This window comes from Homalodisca vitripennis, chromosome 6 (assembly GCF_021130785.1).
Source record: "Homalodisca vitripennis isolate AUS2020 chromosome 6, UT_GWSS_2.1, whole genome shotgun sequence".
NCBI classification, from domain to species: Eukaryota; Metazoa; Arthropoda; class Insecta; order Hemiptera; family Cicadellidae; genus Homalodisca; species Homalodisca vitripennis.
The window spans coordinates 60,165,792-60,186,499 of NC_060212.1; the positions used below are offsets into that span (position 1 = coordinate 60,165,792).

Here is a 20,708-nt window from a genome sequence, read left to right on the forward strand (position 1 = left end):
AGATGTTAAGGCAATAGAATTTATGAAATTGAAATAATAAAAATTATTCAACTTTTTTCTTATAGATGAACTTTACTGATCTTAGAAAAACACGATTTATTGATAATGATAAAACTATTGTGCTGTTCAGTAGAATAATATCAATCTGTTTTCAATAGTAAATTCCTGATTAATATACGAATGCTAATTAATTAACAGGTATAACTCAACTAACTTGATTGAATTACCCTTCTCCACAACAGACAAAACGTGGCAACGTTCTTGTGCATAAGAGTTTTACTAGTACAACGGTATATTTCAACCGAAAGAGACAATGAAATCAAATTGTGTAGTGAAATCCTCAAATATATTAATTTATAGTGTCAAATTACATTTAAAGGAGCAAAATCTGTAAATAGTTTTATAAAACCCGTTCAAAACTGAATCCCGGGACTTCCAAGTGTCCCGAAACAATGTACGTCATTATAAAAACCCGGGACAATCCCGGTTTCCCGGGCGTTTGGTCACCCTATGTACGGCTCATTGAGAACTGCTTTACCCTGTCCAAACGACGACATGAAGAAAACACATTAAATTTGTTCAATAAATGTTTCTATTTTTCATCTGAACAAATTATTATTAGATTTGGGTTCAACTCGGAAATAATCATTCAAGATTTGTGTTACTGTATATTGGAAAATCTCAAAGTATGTATCATTAAAATTAATCACAATCGTGGAGAATCTCTTTCACTCCATCTGGCTTCAAGAATCAATTTTTGAAGTTGTTCATTTATAAACATTATATGGGCGGCGGCAAGCACATAATTGCGTCCGGCCCAGTACACATCGAGGCAGGTGTAAAACCCAAATGATAACCCATAAACAAGGCGGACAGTGGTGCGGGTGGGATAACGTAGCCCATTAGTAATGAAGTAGACATTGTCCATCACGCGATAAGCGGCAGCTGACCGTATTGTGTATTGTCACCGGACTCTGTATTGTGTATTGTCCGGTATCTGTGTATTGCGTCCACTCCATTGCAAGCCCCCACCTTTGTTTACACGTCAGTGGTACAAAATACACGTATCACTTTAGCAAATTGTAATTTCCAAATCAAACTGTTGGCATTCCTCAGCGATTTCAACACTAATTAGTTTTTTTTATGTATATTATATGCATTCCCATTATATAAAAACACCCTTCGTGCAACATTTTAAATGTCAGGGTTCGCCCTACGTGCTGACTTTTGGACTTTTACAGATAGAAAAATAAAATTTAGAGTTTTAGGTTGAAAGGTTTAAAGGTGTACTAAAACACAATGTCGAAATGCAAGCACATGATCTCCAACGACGGAAAATACAGTCCTAGCTTGGAAATAACTCCAATAAACCCAAATTCAAAATTCCTTCATTCTTATCGTATATTGTCTATTGTATTTATACGTAACTTTCGTAATGATTTAGTCTTTGAACGCCTTTATTTTCAATTTAGACAAACTTTTCAGTGGCCAAATTAATTTTCAAATTGATCCTTGTAATCAAATTTACCGCCAGACTTTGTGGTAAACTGTCTCACCAACTCCACAATTTTAAGTCTGTTGCTTTGTTGAATATTGATATAAAATTTGTAATTATTAGAAATAAAATTCGTGACTGTATTTAATTTTTTAATGCGACGTGTTTTGAAAGACGTTTTATGCAATATAAAGTATGATAATAAACATGCGATATACAGTGAAGAAGATTTCAATTATTTCCCGCGAATGTTTACTGTATGTTATGAAGAAAGGAGCCTTTGCGCGGAACTTAGTGTAAACTAAATTACATTCTCCACACAAAGTAATGTACCGTGGTTATGCAATTACATTTCCTTCCTCTGCAATGCACCATTTACATGTGAAGACGTTGTTTTGCATTCCTATTCACCACAGTCACAAACGCTCACCACAACAAATAGCGCACAAATTGAAGTGTCACTTTCCACGAAGCGGGTGTGTGCGCATCGTTGCACTTAATATTGTGGCGCAAATGTGTTATCCTGGCCGTATTTCACTATTTCCGACGCTTTTGTTGCAAATTGAGTTGACCGTTACTTGCTCGGCACAAATCATCGTCAATAACGTGTTGTGGACTGTGAATAGCACATTTCTCTCTATTTCCGTAGGCAACGGTTGTGAATTGACTAAACTACAAGATACATTTAATTACTGTTTATTCAATACCCAAACAATAAATTGCGCAATGTTTGTTAAGTCAAATAAAAATATCGTTACGAGTTAAAAAATTCTCCATTGGCCCAATTTCTGTTTGTGCCAAATTGTGCTAATTCATAATTTTAACACGTCCCCACAATTATTTAAATAACTTTAAATAATTTTAAATTTTTGTATTTTAAAGTAACAAATAAAATTTAAAAAATCATTATTGCAAAAATTTTGATATAATCATTGTTGCGTAATCGTACATATAATTGACTACACCTAAAATGTTGGTATTAATTCTTACCAGTACCTCATACAGACATGTAAAACGCGTTATGTAACCAAATCGATAATAACAATAATAATTTAAGATGAATTTAAAACAATCGAGTTTGTTCAAATACTACATTAAAAAGATCATCATATTTTGTGGATCCTTACTTACTTTGAAACTCGCAAACCATTTAATCATCGCTAGGGTCGAGTATTTCAGCTGGTATAAATTCGATCCACCTGATAAAGTAGGACTTCCACCTCCAATAAGACAAAACCGACACATTCTGTATAAGAGAATTTATATGGTATATAATAAATTGTCCATTCTCGTATTCTGCGAATCAAGGTGTGGGAGGTTACATTGAGAGAGTTAAGTTTCCGGTTTGAATTAGTTCGCTCCTGGTATTAATTAAAATAAATCAGCTGAGCATTAACTTTGAAGATTATTCTAGAAGTATAAACATCGCAGGTCTATTTCTGGTCGACGAGGTCGCGAATATTTTTGCAGTTCCACGGAAATTATAAGAGCGGAAGCGAAGTACCCACGCGGAAACGATAATTCCAGCAAGAATGTTTCCGGCTAAATCCAGAAGGTTACAGATTTAATTCGTATTCAGTCAGGAGCGTACCAAAAGGGAATTTAGTGGCTAAGAATTTTTCTCTTAGAAGTTGCTGTAAAATATTTACATGTTTTTTATAAAATGTCTAGTGCGAGGTCGTGAGATTTAGTTTTGAAAATGTTCAATGCCTGAAATCATCTGAAATCTAAGAAGGGCAAGAGTTCTTGGAATTGTCAAAATGACAGCTTTCCAAGAAATTATTGTCTTTTATGTACGATAAATATGAGACAGAACAGTTTTCGAGTCTGTCCGACGCACAGTCGATACAACCAATGTGATGCGAGATAAAACAACCCGCGCTGGCATTCATTTGAAGTGATCGGAGATACACCGCGAGCCGGAGCTGGAGTACTGTGCTGTGTCGGATGTATGGTTTCTGTCCGAGATATTTCTGTTGGCAGCGGGCCACTGGGCAACTAATGGCAGATTTACGGTCGCCAGAACCGCGGATCTATTGATATGTGCCGATTGCGGTTCAGGGCCGTAGCTGCAGATTTAGGGCCCCGTGGCTGCTTCTGATTTTGAGGGTCTACGAAGGATCCTTCCGTACCAAATTCCTTGCTTGCCCGATGTCCCCCGGTGTCTTGCCTGTAGCTACGGCCCTGGAACGGTTGTTTGTGCCAATTTTCCCATTGAGCTACAAACTGGCCGCTCCTGTCGAACAACCGGGATAAATTTACACCATCAACACCGGTCCCTGTCAGAGCCTGTCATACGAGCCTCCGCTGTTGCCGGTTGTGCCGTGATTTCTATTGTGTGGTCTGTCAGAAGTTGTCCCGACACTTGGAGTCAGAACAGCTAAGCTTTCGGGAGTCAGGATTTGTGGTAGTTTTAATCGTGTTACAGTATCGTCATTAAATTTCAGATCTGGTATACCTATTTTATTTTGGTCTTTCCTCTTAAACAACATCCTTCTTTTGGATTCTTTACCAGTAAGTGCAGATTCTTTCATTTGATAGCAGATAGTCTCTGTACTCGGGAATCTGAGATGCTAGTCACAGATCAAAACGTTAGGTAGCCTTTGAAAGGTAACCCCAAACGGATCAGTAGAGCTGCAATAATGGGAATTGTATTAAAATTTAGCGTGTTTATTGTCACATGTAAATATGAAAAGAAAATTATTTACGAACAGTAACTTCCAGTTTTTACTTCTATAACAACGAAAAAGGTTTTGGTGCATTTCAACCTTACTCTGAACATTTATAACTTGTTATCAGGTACTCGACGTGAGACAGACCATGGTTACTATTCTTAAAAAACGAATTTTAAAAGGTTTCTAAAAATATATTTTAAACATTTTTTGACTGCATTAAAATAATTATAGAGTATGAAATTTAATTTTTATATACATTTTTCACTATAAAACAATTTTCAGTAAAATAACAATTTTAATTTGTCAGTAGGTACTCTAGAGACTGGACATATTCTGCTTATTAACTTAATTAACCAAGAGGTTCCAGGTCTTGGTCAGGGGGGGGGGGAGTAGTGTGACATTTTGTCTGTTTGTTCCTGTCTGTGTTGGTAATGTAATTTTAGTAACACTCTAAACTGGCTGGTCAGTCCATTGATCAATTGCTTATTTGTGATGTCTTTCATTAGAAATTGTTTTTATGTACAAAAACACCTATGAAATGTTAATGAGAATGCTTAAAATATTCACTAAGATATATCTTCATATATACATTTCTTTAAGTAATAAATAATATTATTATTTCTTTATATTTCACAATTTCTTACATAAATTCAAGTAAAAAAAAACTATGAGTAACTAAGATAATAGTAAAATCAACAATATTAAATACAAGTGATACATTACAAGTGAGTACATTAAACGCATTGGCTGCAGTGGTGGTAAATCACATATCACTTTGCAACCTTATGTTCAGTTATAAAACGATGGTACATATATCATACTAAAAATATAATTCATACACATCAAAATATTTTTTTATGTTTTCTACATTTTTATTGAGTATCCAGAACAAATCTCAAACATGTTTTATATTTTATTATTTAAATACTAAATAAGTATCACTTTTAGAAGAAACCCTAAAGTCTTTGGATGCTCATAATGAAATCTTCAAAATGAGACCACTCCCAGTTTGCTACAATGAAAAATAAGGGAGTAAAAGTGCATAAAGTTAAACATTGTTCTTGTGGGGAAAAACTCAGAAGTCATTTTGTGGCAGCCGGCTGGCTCTTAAGGAAACTCTCTCAAAATCGCATCATAATTGGCAAATTTGGATAAAATCCTGAAGCATGTTGCTAGGCATTCTACTTTACCAAAGGAGAAAAACCCCAAATGTTATACTATAGGGAGGGAGGAATAAAGATTTAAGGTCACAATTACCATGATAACTGTGAGGAAACAGGCATATTTGATCAGAATATTCCGTAATTGTATGACAACAATAGTTTAGAAATATAAACAAATTTTGTCTTATTTTATCTTGAAAATACCATGTTCAAAATATAGATCAATACTAGTTTAAACTGGGAGATCCACTCCAACAGCACACGGTATCAATAACCTGAAGAAGAAATCAAATTACACATCTCGAAACTAGTGTTACTGATTTTTTTATATCTCTGAACGATGGCAAATGTATGGAAAATCCTTTTTCCTTCATGTATATTTTCCTGAGAAATATACTGTATGAATGCATAATTACTTGTAAAGTATCCAACAAAGAAGATCTGATCATAATTAAAGTACCAGGACTGTTGTGAGGAATTCGAATACCATTGTCGACAGTACAGTGATAAAGTGGTGGTTCTCCAAGTACATGTAATACAAAAAGGGTTGAAGATACAAAACTTGTCCTAATAGTGTTTTGGTAATATTAATTCTACAAGTACTCGGAAAGGGAAAAGTATGTTTACGGCAAGTTCTCTATTGGTTAAATGACTCCCTCCATCTTGACTCCCATAAGAAACATTATGACAGAGAAATTTGATGATGTGGCATAGCTTACACCCAGCAATGTGTTTCAGTGTGGTTGCTAAAACTAAAGAAGTGGTCTGAATAAAAAATTGGATTTACCAATAGGCTCACTGCGCCCGGGCTGGAAGTTCAAAGAGGCCGAACACTAAAACTAGCAAATTATTCAAATTTAAATTTATTCCATAAAACATATTACATGCATTGTATCGTGATGAAAATAAAACATTTGAATAATCGACATTTATTTATTCCAATGGTTTATACCGTTGACAAACATTTACACCATTAATGCAATTTCATGCAATAAAAAAAAATTCTAAATAACAATATGACAACGTAATATACTCGTATAACTAGTTTAACAGTGCAACAATCATGCATAAATAAATATACATCACATAAATACACAGACATACATGCATAATATGGCAACGCGCCAGAAACAATGTAAACTGACCTGACCAATGTGGCTAATTTTTTTAATATTCATTGAAGTGAGCAGAAGATTTATTTTAAGAGAAATATTGGAAAAATTTGCCGGAATACTATGAAATTTTGAAAAAAATTATTTATTTATGTGTTATACTCTAAATTTAACTGACACTGAACAGCTGTTGACGCTATCATCTGAAGTTCTTCAAAGAGGCTGATGCAGTTGTTTAAATTTATTGAGAAGATATTAAGTATACATTGCTTGATCAGTAGTGTAATACAGATAGCACAAGTGACGATTTAAAAACATCTAATGCATAGTAAATACTATTTAAACACTATTAAAAACTCCACCTTCATGAACAAAGCTGTGAATGTACTCCATTCATAAGGTACTCAAAACAAGTTGTAGTACTTTACATTGTGAGTAACAGACATTGTGAGTAACATAAACTTGTGTGTTACAGAGGAGGAATGCTACAACAGTCTAGCCAGCCTGGTGGCATCCAAACACAAGGTGTTCATTACCCAGACCAAACTTCTGTATGAGGTTACCTGGCGTACCGTCATGCACATCGCCAAGAAACATGTTGTGAGTAACATAAACTTGTGTGTTACAGAGGAGGAATGCTACAACAGTCTAGCCAGCCTGGTGGCATCCAAACACAAGGTGTTCATTACCCAGACCAAACTTCTGTATGAGGTTACCTGGCGTACCGTCATGCACATCGCCAAGAAACATGTTGTAAGTAACATAAACTTGTGTGTTACAGAGGAGGAATGCTACAACAGTCTAGCCAGCCTGGTGGCATCCAAACACAAGGTGTTCATTACCCAGACCAAACTTCTGTATGAGGTTACCTGGCGTACCGTCATGCACATCGCCAAGAAACATGTTGTAAGTAACATAAACTTGTGTGTTACAGAGGAGGAATGCTACAACAGTCTAGCCAGCCTGGTGGCATCCAAACACAAGGTGTTCATTACCCAGACCAAACTTCTGTATGAGGTTACCTGGCGTACCGTCATGCACATCGCCAAGAAACATGTTGTAAGTAACATCTACTTGTGATTGTGGCTACAGATTAGATCGTTAGCTACTGTCTTTTGGTTAAGTTCATGATATATGGCTTTTGATCTGCCAGTTCTGATGAACCATAGGTGTTTAAAAAGGTATTTAAAAAGAGAAAAGATGAAGCTTCACATGACAAATGGAGGAGTAAAGAAAAGTTCTTCCAAACAACTCTTGATTGTAATAGCTTTACTGTTGGTGATGTGCATTTCGTAATGCTTCTTGACTCTCTTTAGTGTGCATATCATTTATCAGATTGCATAATACAAAATCTTCATTGACTAATAATAATTTGTAGATATGCAGTGGTAGTGTTGAGGAAATCACTATACAGTTACCATAGTATTCAGAATCTGTTCTTTCTAGGGTTTAATGTAAAATCTTATATCTGACAGACTAATTAAAAAACCTGTAATATAACAGTGTATTTTTACCAATCTGTATTCGTTTTTTTCTTCACTATTTTTAGGATTTGATAACAAATTTAAGTTGTTTAAGATTGCTTTAAATTTTAGTCAAATGTTTTTTATTCATTTTAATTTTAATTATGCAACTTTAGCCTAGTACATTTATTGCTACTTTGTCCATTTCTACGTATATAACTGTCTTAACTAAATATTTAAAGGCAGTAGTGATGTTATTTAAAATAAGTATGTTTTCATAATTAAAAATTTGGAATTTTTAGAGGATTTTATATTGCTACTAGTCCAAGTCCTGGATACATTTCAAATTTCTATGAAACATTTATGTCTGTTAGTGGCGTTATCTTTGTATCAGAGAAAAAACGTTAATGAGATGGTACTTACTATAAAAGACAGCTTCAAATATTTATTCATAATCATGTTTATTTTGAATTTAAAAAGTATAAATAAAACCAGTGACACAATTCATGATTTGAACAAAATGAAAACAAAGCTGTTGAAGTCTGACCTCCAAGACTTAACACTCCAACTCCAAAGTCAGTGATTGAGTAATTCAATTAAACTTGCTTTTGTCTCCAAGAGGAACCGAATTGAATTGAATTATCTGTTCTCATCTGGCTGGGCTATGTTTAATTGAGTTATCTTCCATTTTAAGTCGTTCCTTTTATTCAAAGTCTTTTGGAGTAGAATTAGAATGTCATGTGTATTCGTTCTTCATGAAACATTTCTCTCTGCTCAATATTTTTTGTTAAAAATAGTTAAGAGTTTTAGTAATCACAGTAACTTTGAATTATAATAGTTAAAACAGTACTTTGATGTGTCAGTATGAGTTTGCTTGTGGGACAGGAACTGTGATAACATGCGAACAATGGTCACTATTGTGTAGTCTCACTGTTCTTGTTGAAGCTGTCAAAACAATAGTGAATTTGTCTCTCTCCAAACCGGGATTGATACAACAGTTTGTAGGAGAATCTGATAAAAGTTAGTAGTAACAAACACAGTACAAAGTTGTGTTGACAGTGAGTAAGTATACTGATTTGTCAACACTTTAGAAAATTTCGTCACATATTTGCTGATTGTGATCTCTGAAATGCAAAAATTTCTTCTTTTGTATATATATAAAATTTTTTACAAATAGCACTTGCTCGTCGTAACTTGAACACAGACCTTTGTCGCCCTCAGTTCACTACTGACATTATGTAATCTACATCATCAATTATGATTGTATTTAGCTCTTTTTTGTCACATGTGTGACCAAACTAGCATGTGATCAAAAGGCTAAGTATCTTTCGAACTACTTTTATTGGAAAGTTTATTTTAATAGCAATACGTATCTAATTAAATTCTAAGAAAGAAAGAGTAATAAAATAAATTACTCATTTTGCTTGACTCAAACCTTGATACAGCTTTGGAAATTCTAATAAAAATGGAAACTTTAAAAGAGAAAAATGGTTATTGTGGGTTATTGTTTGGAGATAAATATATGCCAATGCACACTTTTTTGTAGGCCTTTTTTAAATTTACAAATCGATAGCACATTACTATAAGTCTTAAGTTTTAGTCAATAATAACAATGAATGTGCACAAAAATATCAATTTTCGCATTATACAAACTTTTCTCTACTTTCTATAATTAAAATATTGATACCTAGGAACCTGCCCTAGTTCATAAAGAAACTAACAGTGAAAACCGTATCAAAATCCCTCCGTTGAGTAGTTTAGAAAATAGTGATGCACAAACAGACCAACACAAAAAGCGACTTTAGTTCATACTGTGTATTGATTTACTCAGTTTAACCTCTTTATTTATCTGTGGTTCTCATCTCTATTCTGATTTTAAATTATTTATCCCTTTATTATTAACATTCAACACCTTTGTTTAAAGTTGTGTCTATCTCCGTTATATAAATTCAATGCATTCCTTAACAATTATTTTTTTTTAAAGCCCAATATATAGATATGATCTAATCTGCGTAAATTTGAAAAAAAATCCAAAATTTTTAATTTAGTTCAAAAAAGTGATAACATTTTATGAATAGCATTTAATATGTTACCAAATTTTAATAAACCATGAATCTAAACATGGGTGTTTTAATCATTCTGTTTTTAGAAATGTTCTGAATCTTTTCTGAATGCACAAATCATAAAACCATTAAAGTATTCTCTTGTCGTGTATTGCTGGAAAGGTGGCGTTATTGCAATGAGCTGGCCATTGCAGCTCTGCAAATGAAGATCTGAGCTGGTGTTTGTTGGGTTATTTCTGACCTCCGCACATTGTTTGCCACCGGCAGACCAGCTACCTTGTGTATGTGAAGGTGGTGTTATTGCAGTGAGCTGGCCATCGCAGCTCTGCAAATGAAGATCTGAGCTGGTGTTTGTTGGGTTATTTCTGACCTCCGCACATTGTTTGCCACCGGCAGGCCAGCCACCTTGTGTATGTGAAGGAGATGTACGGTGCCAAGTGCCAAGCACCGGTGTGATAAACAAATATATTCCACCGGACCGGACTTGTGCCGGCCCGGCCAGAGAGTCTTGCCAGGCACACTTTTCTGGGAGACTTTTCATATTCCAAGGTTGCTGCATTCGTTTCAGCAAAGAGACAATCATCAACCAATACTCTTCACGTTTGAACAAAAATCACAAAGATTTCTAAAATATTTTCATCCATTATAAAAAATTATTGCAACGCTTATTTGTGAAAAATTATTTTTTTGTTTCAATTCTGTCACATGGCACGAGTTATTGTGAATTTACAAAATGTGAAACACAAATTTCAGTTATCATTATCTGTGTAGGTTTCAGCATTCATTTTTGTCACATGGCACTCTCCCAATACTTTGTATATTTTCTCTATCTATTCGTATACTCCTATCCTGACAACATGATTGTCCCTCACCCTGTTCATAGTTACAAATCAAGTTATTTAAACTTTGTATCTACATCAATTATGTCACCAATTCACTTTTTAATTTAGTTTTTAGGGTCGGTTTTTGAAATATTACGAATCTTGATTTTTGCACATTTCACTAAAAACTGTGTTTCGCTTTATAAAAGATATTTATTTGACGTAGACTTCAATTAAAACTGTATCTACAACTGTTTTTAAGTTTAAAAGTACATAATAAAAAACACGTAGGCCTATAGCGTACATCAAATTTTTTGGAAAACTAGCTTGAGTAGACAAAAAACAAAAACTAACACTTGTGAAATGATAAACAATATGGGTGAATTCCCTTCTTACATGCTTTACAAGCAAAGGTGGAAATATAATTCACTCGAACCAGAAGTGTCATACCGTGCAAAGCCTACGAAATTGTGTGTGAAGCCGCAGGTAACTGCTAGTCTAATATAAATTTAAATTAATTAGGTGCACCCATAAACATGTCTCTCTTAAATAGTAAAATACCGGGTGTCCCACAAAGAGGTTTTAAACATTTAATTTTATATTAATTGCCCATTTATGCACTAAACAAATTGCTAGAGAACAAATTCAACAATTGCCAGAGAGCTGAAATTTTCACGGAATATTTTTAAAACCTATTTAATGAATTGTGTAGAGTTTTAAAATGTTTTGTGTTTAAATGAGCAAGTAATATAAAATCAAACGTTTAAACCTCTTCGTGGGACACCCGGCATATCAAATGAGATTTAGCTGACACATGGTTAAAATAATTCATATTGTTAGTTTTGGTAGTAGTTATATTTGTTTTATACTGTACTCCAAAAATTGCACACATCGAATTGAACAAGAGCCCTAAGCGTTGATATGAAGTAACTTTAAACAAAACCACAAGAGATTTGATATAGTTAGTGTTTGTGTGTTATAGAAAAACGCGGCAGTCCACATGCAGAGGCATTGCCCCAGCACTCGCACGGAGAGGATATACATGGACTGGATGTGGTGGATATTGCAGGGTCTGCCATTCAACCACCTTGTGAGTACTTATTGTAACGAGTTTTCAGTAATACTGGAAGTGGATACAACCACCTTGTGAGTACTTATTGTAATGAGTTCTCAGTAATACTGGACGTGGATACAACCACCTTGTGAGTACTTATTGTAACGAGTTCTCAGTAATACTGGAAGTGGATACAACCACCTTGTGAGTACTTATTGTAACAAGTTCTCAGTAATACTGGAAGTGGATACAACCACCTTGTGAGTACTTATTGTAACGAGTTCTCAGTAATACTGGACGTGGATACTGTAGTTCAACTAATGAAATAATCTTGGGACCTAAAAAGCCATCATGTCTTGTGTGCTAACTTATGGTATATCCAGCTCTGAACCTAAAACCTTTGTGACCAATTTCGTCTATTTAGTAGTAGCCCCCAGCTGGGATTTGCAGAAAAGGTCACATCCAAACTGAAGGAACAGAAACTGACCTGTGCATAGGTCTCATAAGGTCGAAGGTTTGTTGAAAACCAAGAAAAAGAACACAAAAAAACCATACAGTCTAAACTTTTGACATTGTATGAATCCATTCCTTTTTATCATATTAAATAGAAATTTCGGAAAGTATTCATAACTTTTTAACGTGATTCTCTAATTGATCAACAACAGTGTTTATAAATAATAAACTTATATTTCACGTGTGACACAAATTTACATACTTGAAATAACTTTGTTACTACTCTATACTTGATATATTATATGAATGAAGGTTTTCAATCTGAATTTAAGTTTAAATACAGTTTTACAAAATGTGTATTGTAAATGTCCCCAAAATTGGAGATTTGGATTTTATCCATGTATTGATCAGGTATGAAACTTCTTCTGGTTGAAAGTTTATGCAGATACCTACCTAGTCAACAAATGAGTATGTACTACTTTGCTCTAAGATAGCCATAGTTTATTTTGTAAGTAATTTTGGTTTGCAGATATTTTCATGAACTAAGTGAATGTTTAATTAAATATTCAGTTTTTTAATTTTCTGGAAAAATAGAAGAAACTAACATCAGAAGAAGTTTTAAAAATGGTGCTTGTCAGTAGATGTCTCTTCAATTTGGTAATAAATAATTGTTTACTTGGTTCAACGGTTTACATGATCCACATAACTGATAAGGTTTGCCATTTTAGTTCTGGACCAAACTAGGATGCTTTCAATTGATTAATAAAAATATTTTTAATTCAGCATTTAACTAGTTCTGAAATGTATGAGTTTACTATGGAGTAACAGTAAATTTTTAGAAAAATATAATTGTCTTTTATCTAAATAAATAATATAAATATATCACCCATCCTACTGAGATTGATAATGCACTTAATGAACAAAATAATGTATCAGCACTTTTTAAATATTAATAAACCAATGATTTTTATTTTATACGCAGGTACGTGTGATGGACTGTTACCTACATGAAGGCATCAAGGTACTCTACAGGGTGGCCATGGCGATCATGCAACTCTTCTACAAGCACTCATCTCCGCAGAATTCTGACTGGATGAAGGAGATCTCGGACCACGGCATCGACGCCGCTCTCAATAAGTTCTGCCGTCAAATACCGGTACAACCTCACCCCGTCTCTGGCCTTGACGTTGGCATGGGATGGATATTTAGGAAAATAAAAAAGCGCTAGATAATGTTGTAGCGAGAATGTTTTTGGAAAGAAAATTATGATCGAAGCAATCGGAATGTTTTCTGTAGCATGTATGTTGGTTGGATTTTCTCAGTGCTTTTGATGTCTATTCAGTTTTATCATGTTTACTTAGTGTGAACAATGAAATACAATGTTCTAACAAAATTCTTTATGGAAATTTAAGGAAATTAAGTTTAATAATTTGCCAGACGCCCATAAAACTTGGAGAAGTGGTTCTCTAAGAAACTAATACACTGGAATTTTCAATTTAGGTTAGTGGTAGTGATTCTTGATTTGACTTTGATGTTTTTGTAACATTGCAGCATACATGAATTCTTAGAACAGGAGTTAAATTGAAATTCATTTTTTACGTTTGTTTTTCCAGCGCTACAAATTAAAACATCCTTGTCAGCACTTCTGAAATATTTCTTTAGATCTATGTTGATGGTGTTTTCTGTCTTGTAAGTTTGAATCCCAAAACTAGACAATTAATTTTTAACACATATCTGAGGCCAAAATTACACTTATTTTTCAATTATTCATTGCACTTCCAGTTGCATGGACATAAATGCAACTGGTAAATTGGAAACAAAAAAGGATTGCAATTTAAATAATTGATTGCTAGCTGGTGTAATTCAAAATTTTCTCACTGGTATTCCTAACTCAAGTTGAATGATCATGAAAGATGATAGTTTGTGACTGTTAGTATAGGTTATTGGCTATTCAGTTGCCATTAGGACTTTGTCAGTAATGCTGGAAATTTAGAGGTTTAATATTTCACAAATGGTTTTGTGTGTTAATTTCTCTGCTTTCGGTGCTGATTGTATTTTCAATAATATTTCTTAAGTAATAATTTTCTTAGCTCTAATTTTGATGAATTTTAAAATGTATCGATGTATTTTGCGATGGATCCCTATCTCAATTTCCAGAGATTCAGGTTAAAATGTTTAGCTCCATGACTGTAGTTCGAGTTATCTTCTTATTAATTACAATTTCATTTTTTTCCCTATAACCTATATTTTACATAATTAATTTTTCTAACAGCTGTTTCTGAGATTTACTTCTTTATTTATGTTTTGTTGAAGCAACAGTTTATAATAGAGAAAACCTTAATATTATGCATAAAGTATGCATATTTTGTGGTCTGCTTTGGATCAAAGATAGTAGTTCTTTATTTGTTACTTCTGTAATAAAGTAATTGTTGAAATAGTTCTCTTTTGAATTTAAATAACTGTTATTGTTTCTTACGTGAATAAAAACCAAACTGTAACAATTCAATAAAACAAATTAAAGTTTTAAAGCTGAAGGTCTTATACAATGCACTGTTTTACACTGTTTTTCCTGCATCATGAGACAAAACCATTGCATGTAAAAATTGTAAATTGCTATGGTGTTTTAAGATTTTTTTAAAGTTCATTAATATCATAGTAAGACTAGATTTTTCATATTATGCATTTTTCTTATGCTTTTAAAAGCTTGGTTTGTTTTTTATTTCGTTTGAACAATTTAAGTTTGCAAATTTTTTTTTTATTTGCCTTGACTTTTAAAAGATCAGTTATTGTTGCACTGCTTATTTAATAGTAAAGAAAAAATTTAGAGCAACTACAACAATGTTTTAATTAATCACTGCTACATTATGTCTACTGGTTCATGTGCTATACATTTTTTATGCATTCTGCTATGATGTTGTTTTTGAAACTTTTAAAACGGATTGATGATTTTATTTCAGTATATCAAACAACACAGTAGCCTAACTTTACACTGAATATTATTATTAATCAAAACTTATTTGTAATGACAAAATTTTAACAATTTGAGTGATAAAAACATATATTGTTGCTTTACTTTGAATTTATGATATAGCATGAATCCAACACCTCAGTATTACACCAGTGATCAAGCTGAAGTACGAAATATTTAAATCGTCTAATAAAGATATCAATTATTTGTGTCCGTTTGCCTACATGAAAAAACATCATAACACTGTAAAATTCACTGTTTAAAAAATTGTAATAAACATTTTTATACTATCAGTAGTATGGTTTATGTTAACGGCCAGGTTTATAGTCTTAGATGAGGCATATGAGCCAACATGAAAATAAATAGTGAATTATATATAAAATAATTTTAAGATCCAGACAATTCTTTGTACGTTTTCAACTGTTTTAAATGCCTCAGAATTTATATTTGTTTATAAAACGGTCTGCAGAAACAATAAGCTAAACCTTGATACAGTATATTGTATTATTGTATTATTTATCGTCCAGTTTAGAAAAAATTTTTGTTTCCTGATGTTTTTGTTCAAAATTCAGCTGAACCTTCTACAGAATGGTTACCACGATCCTCATGCTTTTATCCTGTATAAGACAGGCGGCCCTGTAAAACGGGGGAAAGGGAGAAATTTTAATTTTTCTGTAGATTTTACCATGGGTGAGCACCTTCAATAAAGCGTAATTTCCAATATAAATGGTCATTGCATTAACATGTAGCTGGGCGGATGTGTCAGGTGAGCCCGAGGAAGGTGCTGCGAGCAGCATTCGGCATCCGAGCGCTGTCTACGGCGTACATCCAGCGAGTGTTCGTCAAGACAGAGATGACGCTCAAGAGCCGAGCGGTGCTGAGTGGGTCGCGTCAACTCACCCGGTCTCGCTCGACCGAGAACCTGCCGACCAGCCAGTCCCAGGTCAACATTCAGATGATGAGCCACACACTCACCATCCGAGAGGTCAGTACCCCTTCGAGAAATGTGTTTTGGTCTCATCTAATTCTCTTTTTCAGCTAAGTTATACTCGACACACCAGTCAATTCGGGATCATGACAGTTACATGAATATATTATAAATACTATCTTTGTTTTTTTTTTGCAAAAAATATAACTATTATGGACATTTGATTTTACAAACTTCTTTTTTAGCCATTCTATTCGAAAATAATTAGAGTTCACATTAAGATAGGCTCATAAACTAATTCTTGTTACTCATGAACAAATTGTTGTGTATTCAAAATTACAGGAGGCGTATGTTAGTTTTGCCATATATATGTTTTAATATCGATCAGCTGAACATTTTGAAACCTTTCTTGAAGTGTGTTTTATGTAGCCTAATTATACTTAAAAATATATGAGTATTTCTTAAAAGGCTGTACCATAATGTTAGTAAGATGTTGAACCTGTATCTCTGATTTCAAAAGTATCTATATATTTATTCTCTAATAGACTACAGTTTTTTCCTCCAAATAATTATAATATTTTGAGTTGTTACAACCGTATATACTAAATGTCAACATTGCTTATCTTAACTCATTAGTAATTAGTTTCATCGTGGCCCACCAAACAAACACTAAGGACCTTTGTTCTAAAAACTTAACGTTTTTTGGTTAAAAATAATGTCCATGATAAGAAGAAAAGTCAAAATATGAACATATTTTGAAAACTAAGCGCAATATGGTGTTTTTATTTATATTTTTTAATTACCATTTAGGGGTTTGAAAGAAAATGCTCCAAGGTAAAAATATATTTCAATAGAGTTGGTTTGGTAAATATGCCTTCTAGTAGCAGTAGCTGTTTGAGTTTTGAAGATCCTGTTAATTTTGTAACACCATTCGAGCTTGATTAGGATCATGCATGTCATGGTTTAATTAGGCAGTAGATTTTGTTTAAAGATTCACAATTCCTGTTTTTGGTCATTGAGTAGGAACAGTGAAGAGAATTTGAACGTAATGTCAGGGGTGGGTCAAAATATAAACCAGGCTTCTTAGTTTAACTGAAGTTTGGTCCCTTGTCCAAGGCAGACATTATATCAGTGTAAGTGCAGTATGGTAATGTCAGCTAATCACAGCTTTATCAGCTGAAAGTAATGTTATTTTTGTTTGGAAGAAATGTGGAAAATTTTTTTGTAGTCCATTATCTGTTTATATATCAAAAGCAGTGATATTGCACTCGTATTGCAGAATCTCAAATATCCTTTTGGTACTCAAATTATTTCCACATCTACAGATTTCTAAGTTACGTAACATCTTAACCAAGGTTTAATTTTGTGGTCTGTCAATTTTATCTTGAGGTGTCAATGTTGTGATTCTCGTTTATTTTTTTTATTTACGCTTTCAAAAGTTTTACATGGATTTTATTAAGTGTGGTAAGGAACCCCAAACTGAGGCTGGTAAAAATTGTATTTATTATCATGTTCAGATTTTCACTGTGCAGTGGAGTATTGGGAATAATTTTCAATAAGGAGGTTTATAATTTCTGTTTTTTTCTTATTTCACTGCAAGTCAAATTCAAATGTGTTTCCTCTCAGTGCTGTCTTGACTAGGAAACGAACAATGTTACCTTGCCGAATCAGTTGGATGGATGAATCAATAGAGGAATGCTGTAAGTTATGACAGTTGATGTATTGTGTTCCAGTAAAGGATCCATGAACGGTTTTCCACAACGTAAGGCCACCAACATAAGATTACCGAGTACCAGATTAGTAATACCCTAGTTTTGGAGAATCGTTTTTTAAGTTAAAATACTCTTTGGCAGTCTTCTCGAATAATTTTATAAAATTTTTCATTATTAGCATCCATTTACACTAGTCTGCCAGAGCTTCAGCCATCAATATCTTCCAAAACTATTTTGAATCAGTGGAAAGAACTAAACACCACAATACAATATTTTTTTATCTCTTTGTTTTTCCAAAGAAACATTAGATATTTTTAGTGTCTACTTCCAGCTATCACCAATCTTTTACTACTGAGTGAAGTGGAAAGACAAGGAAAAGGTGAAAATTAGATAATATCAAATTCTCAGTCTTGTTTTCTTCTTGGGTCCTTTGTTACTAAAAAAATTAGTAATTTTATTGCCATGTACGTTTGAGTATTCAACAATGTCGTATTCCCAAACTCCATATTTTTCCATGGAAAATTTCATACGTTAAGGATTTTTATTGTAGAAAAAATTGTGATCACTGATTTAATCTCTGCCATGGGGAGCACAGCTGTACTTTAATCAACAGCCCCAGCATACATCTTAATCTTAATAGTAATTTCTATGGTGCTTTTGAATCAATTAAAATTCTCTCAGAGGCTGATGATAGGATTAAATTAAGACTAATTTCTTTTGAAAAATATCTACAATTGCATCCTTTCTGAGTTACTTGGCCCCAAAAGTAACCCTAAAAAATATTGTTTTTTAACTTAAACCAAATTATTTAAAACTTTTTTAAATTTGCTGCTTAGGGGTATGTTTAGTCCCAAAATTGAAGTTCAACCATTAAAATTTTATTATTTCCCTTCAAGACCAAAGTGAAGATGTAAATTTTGAAAGGGAACCCTAAAATTATAAAAGTTAAATTGTTAATGCAATAATTATTACAAAAAAATTAAATCATCAAATTTTTGTCTTGATTATTATTTAGCTATGACAAACTTTCATTAAATAAACCAATATTGAAATGATAAGTTCTCCCTCTGGGTTAGAAGAATTAAAAAACTCTTGAGTTTATGGGTTGCCTTTGGAGTGCTATAGCTTTGAAAGGAAGAATTTAAGGGCCCCCTCCAAGTGAAAAGAAAAATGTTTTACTTCAACCTCTAACATACGCTCTAGAGAGGTTATATGATTATTTTACTCATCCTCAAGCTCTTCAAAGAATTTGTCAAATAATTCTCTCTCTTAAGTGGGATCTCCTCAAATTTCTGAAGTTGAAGTAAATGTATTAAAAAGTTTTGTTAACCTCATTATTTGTATTAGACTATAATTTGCATTTGCAGTAATCTGAAAAAGATTTGTAAGTACCGTGGTTTTCCTACCAGTATTTATACATTTGCATTTCTTGATTGATGCTGACTGTACAAGTATCAAACAATGGCCTCGAGTCAGGAACACAGTAGTACTGCGGTTGAGGTGGGTTTTGCACCGCCTTTTACTTAACTATTGCTCAGATTGTGTTGTGTGTGGTCTGGTCTTGTACAATAATTTGCACAGATTGCACTCAGTGTTTCTAGAACCAACAGCACGTATTGTAGCCGGACCAGGTGTACTTGTCGTACATACATGACACAAATTTGTTTTAGTATTCAACCATTCAAAAACTGTATATATTTGTATTTATACTCTTAAAAATAAATAGGCTAATTTAAGTAGTATTGATGTCTCTTTGAAATATTGAGTCAACATAAATTGTTACTACAGTATTTACAAACAGTAAAAACTGTTGTATCCGGACGTGGTGTTCAAATTCTCCACAATTTATCCAATCTATAATTAATTAATTATGTAGGCATGATTAATAGGAGAAGAATTCAAAATTCTAATGCAGTGTTTGTAAAAATTTTAAGTAAATTCTTTAATTTAATGTTTTTATTTTGTTGGACCTTGTCGACTCATTCATGATAACTTATTGTTTTATAATGTATTGTAAAATTAACGTTGTTTGTATGTTATAGTAGAGTATTAAATTAAAACTAAGAATTTTTTACTTTGTAGGTCAATGAAGTGTTACTAATAATGTAATTAATGTTTATTGTGTTTCAAAATTATTGTTTTATGTTATATGTTTTACAAACACAATAATTTTATTAATACTAACTTAACTAGTTTTGGAATATTATTTAAATAATATACACGCATTGTTTGAAGTGAATATTTATTTTGAAAAAGTACATGCAAATTTGAAATGAAATTAAGTTAATTTTTAAAAATTGAAATAGTTTTTAATAGCCAGTTTTTTATAAACTTAATTCTTTTTTTCATTTTGAGTCTAATTTATTTATATATATTTGGTGTAGTAAATACAAGTATGTTTTACATGCTGGATTATAAATACAGTAGAACCTCTCATATCCGGCCACCACGGGACCGAGCCCCTGGCCGGATAACGATTCGGCCGGATAAACCAACCTACAGTACACAGCACTTGACGAAACAAAACAATTGTACTGTACTGTACTAACCGCACTGGAAATAATCAACGAACTGTTTACAGGTTAAACCTATTAGCTCAACTGAGGACAACACAGGAAAATGTAAACAAATAGATACACCAAAATAACGCAAGAGTCGTGGGAGACTAGTGCGTGCAACTGCGCGTCTGCAAGCCGTGGTAAATAAATTTCGATATTGGCTTCCGAGAAGTGGCCGGATAAACCGAGGTGCGGTAAAACCGAGGCCGGATATGAGGGGTTCTACTGTAGTCTTGAATCTTC

The 20,708-nt window shown here is 33.2% G+C and overlaps 1 protein-coding gene across 6 annotated transcripts in view; it reads left to right on the forward strand.

Annotated features, from left to right (window-relative positions):
• The window catches only part of LOC124364352 (GTPase-activating protein skywalker), a 372,369-nt gene that overhangs the window by 328,116 nt on the left and 23,545 nt on the right, over positions 1-20,708 (forward strand). For all 6 annotated transcript variants that reach the window (XM_046819744.1, XM_046819743.1, XM_046819745.1 and 3 more), the window contains exons 3-6: positions 6,921-7,045; positions 11,775-11,882; positions 13,282-13,455; positions 16,034-16,252. In XM_046819744.1, coding sequence (XP_046675700.1) covers positions 6,921-7,045; positions 11,775-11,882; positions 13,282-13,455; positions 16,034-16,252 — 626 coding nt within the window. The remainder of the gene's footprint in view (positions 1-6,920; positions 7,046-11,774; positions 11,883-13,281; positions 13,456-16,033; positions 16,253-20,708) is intronic.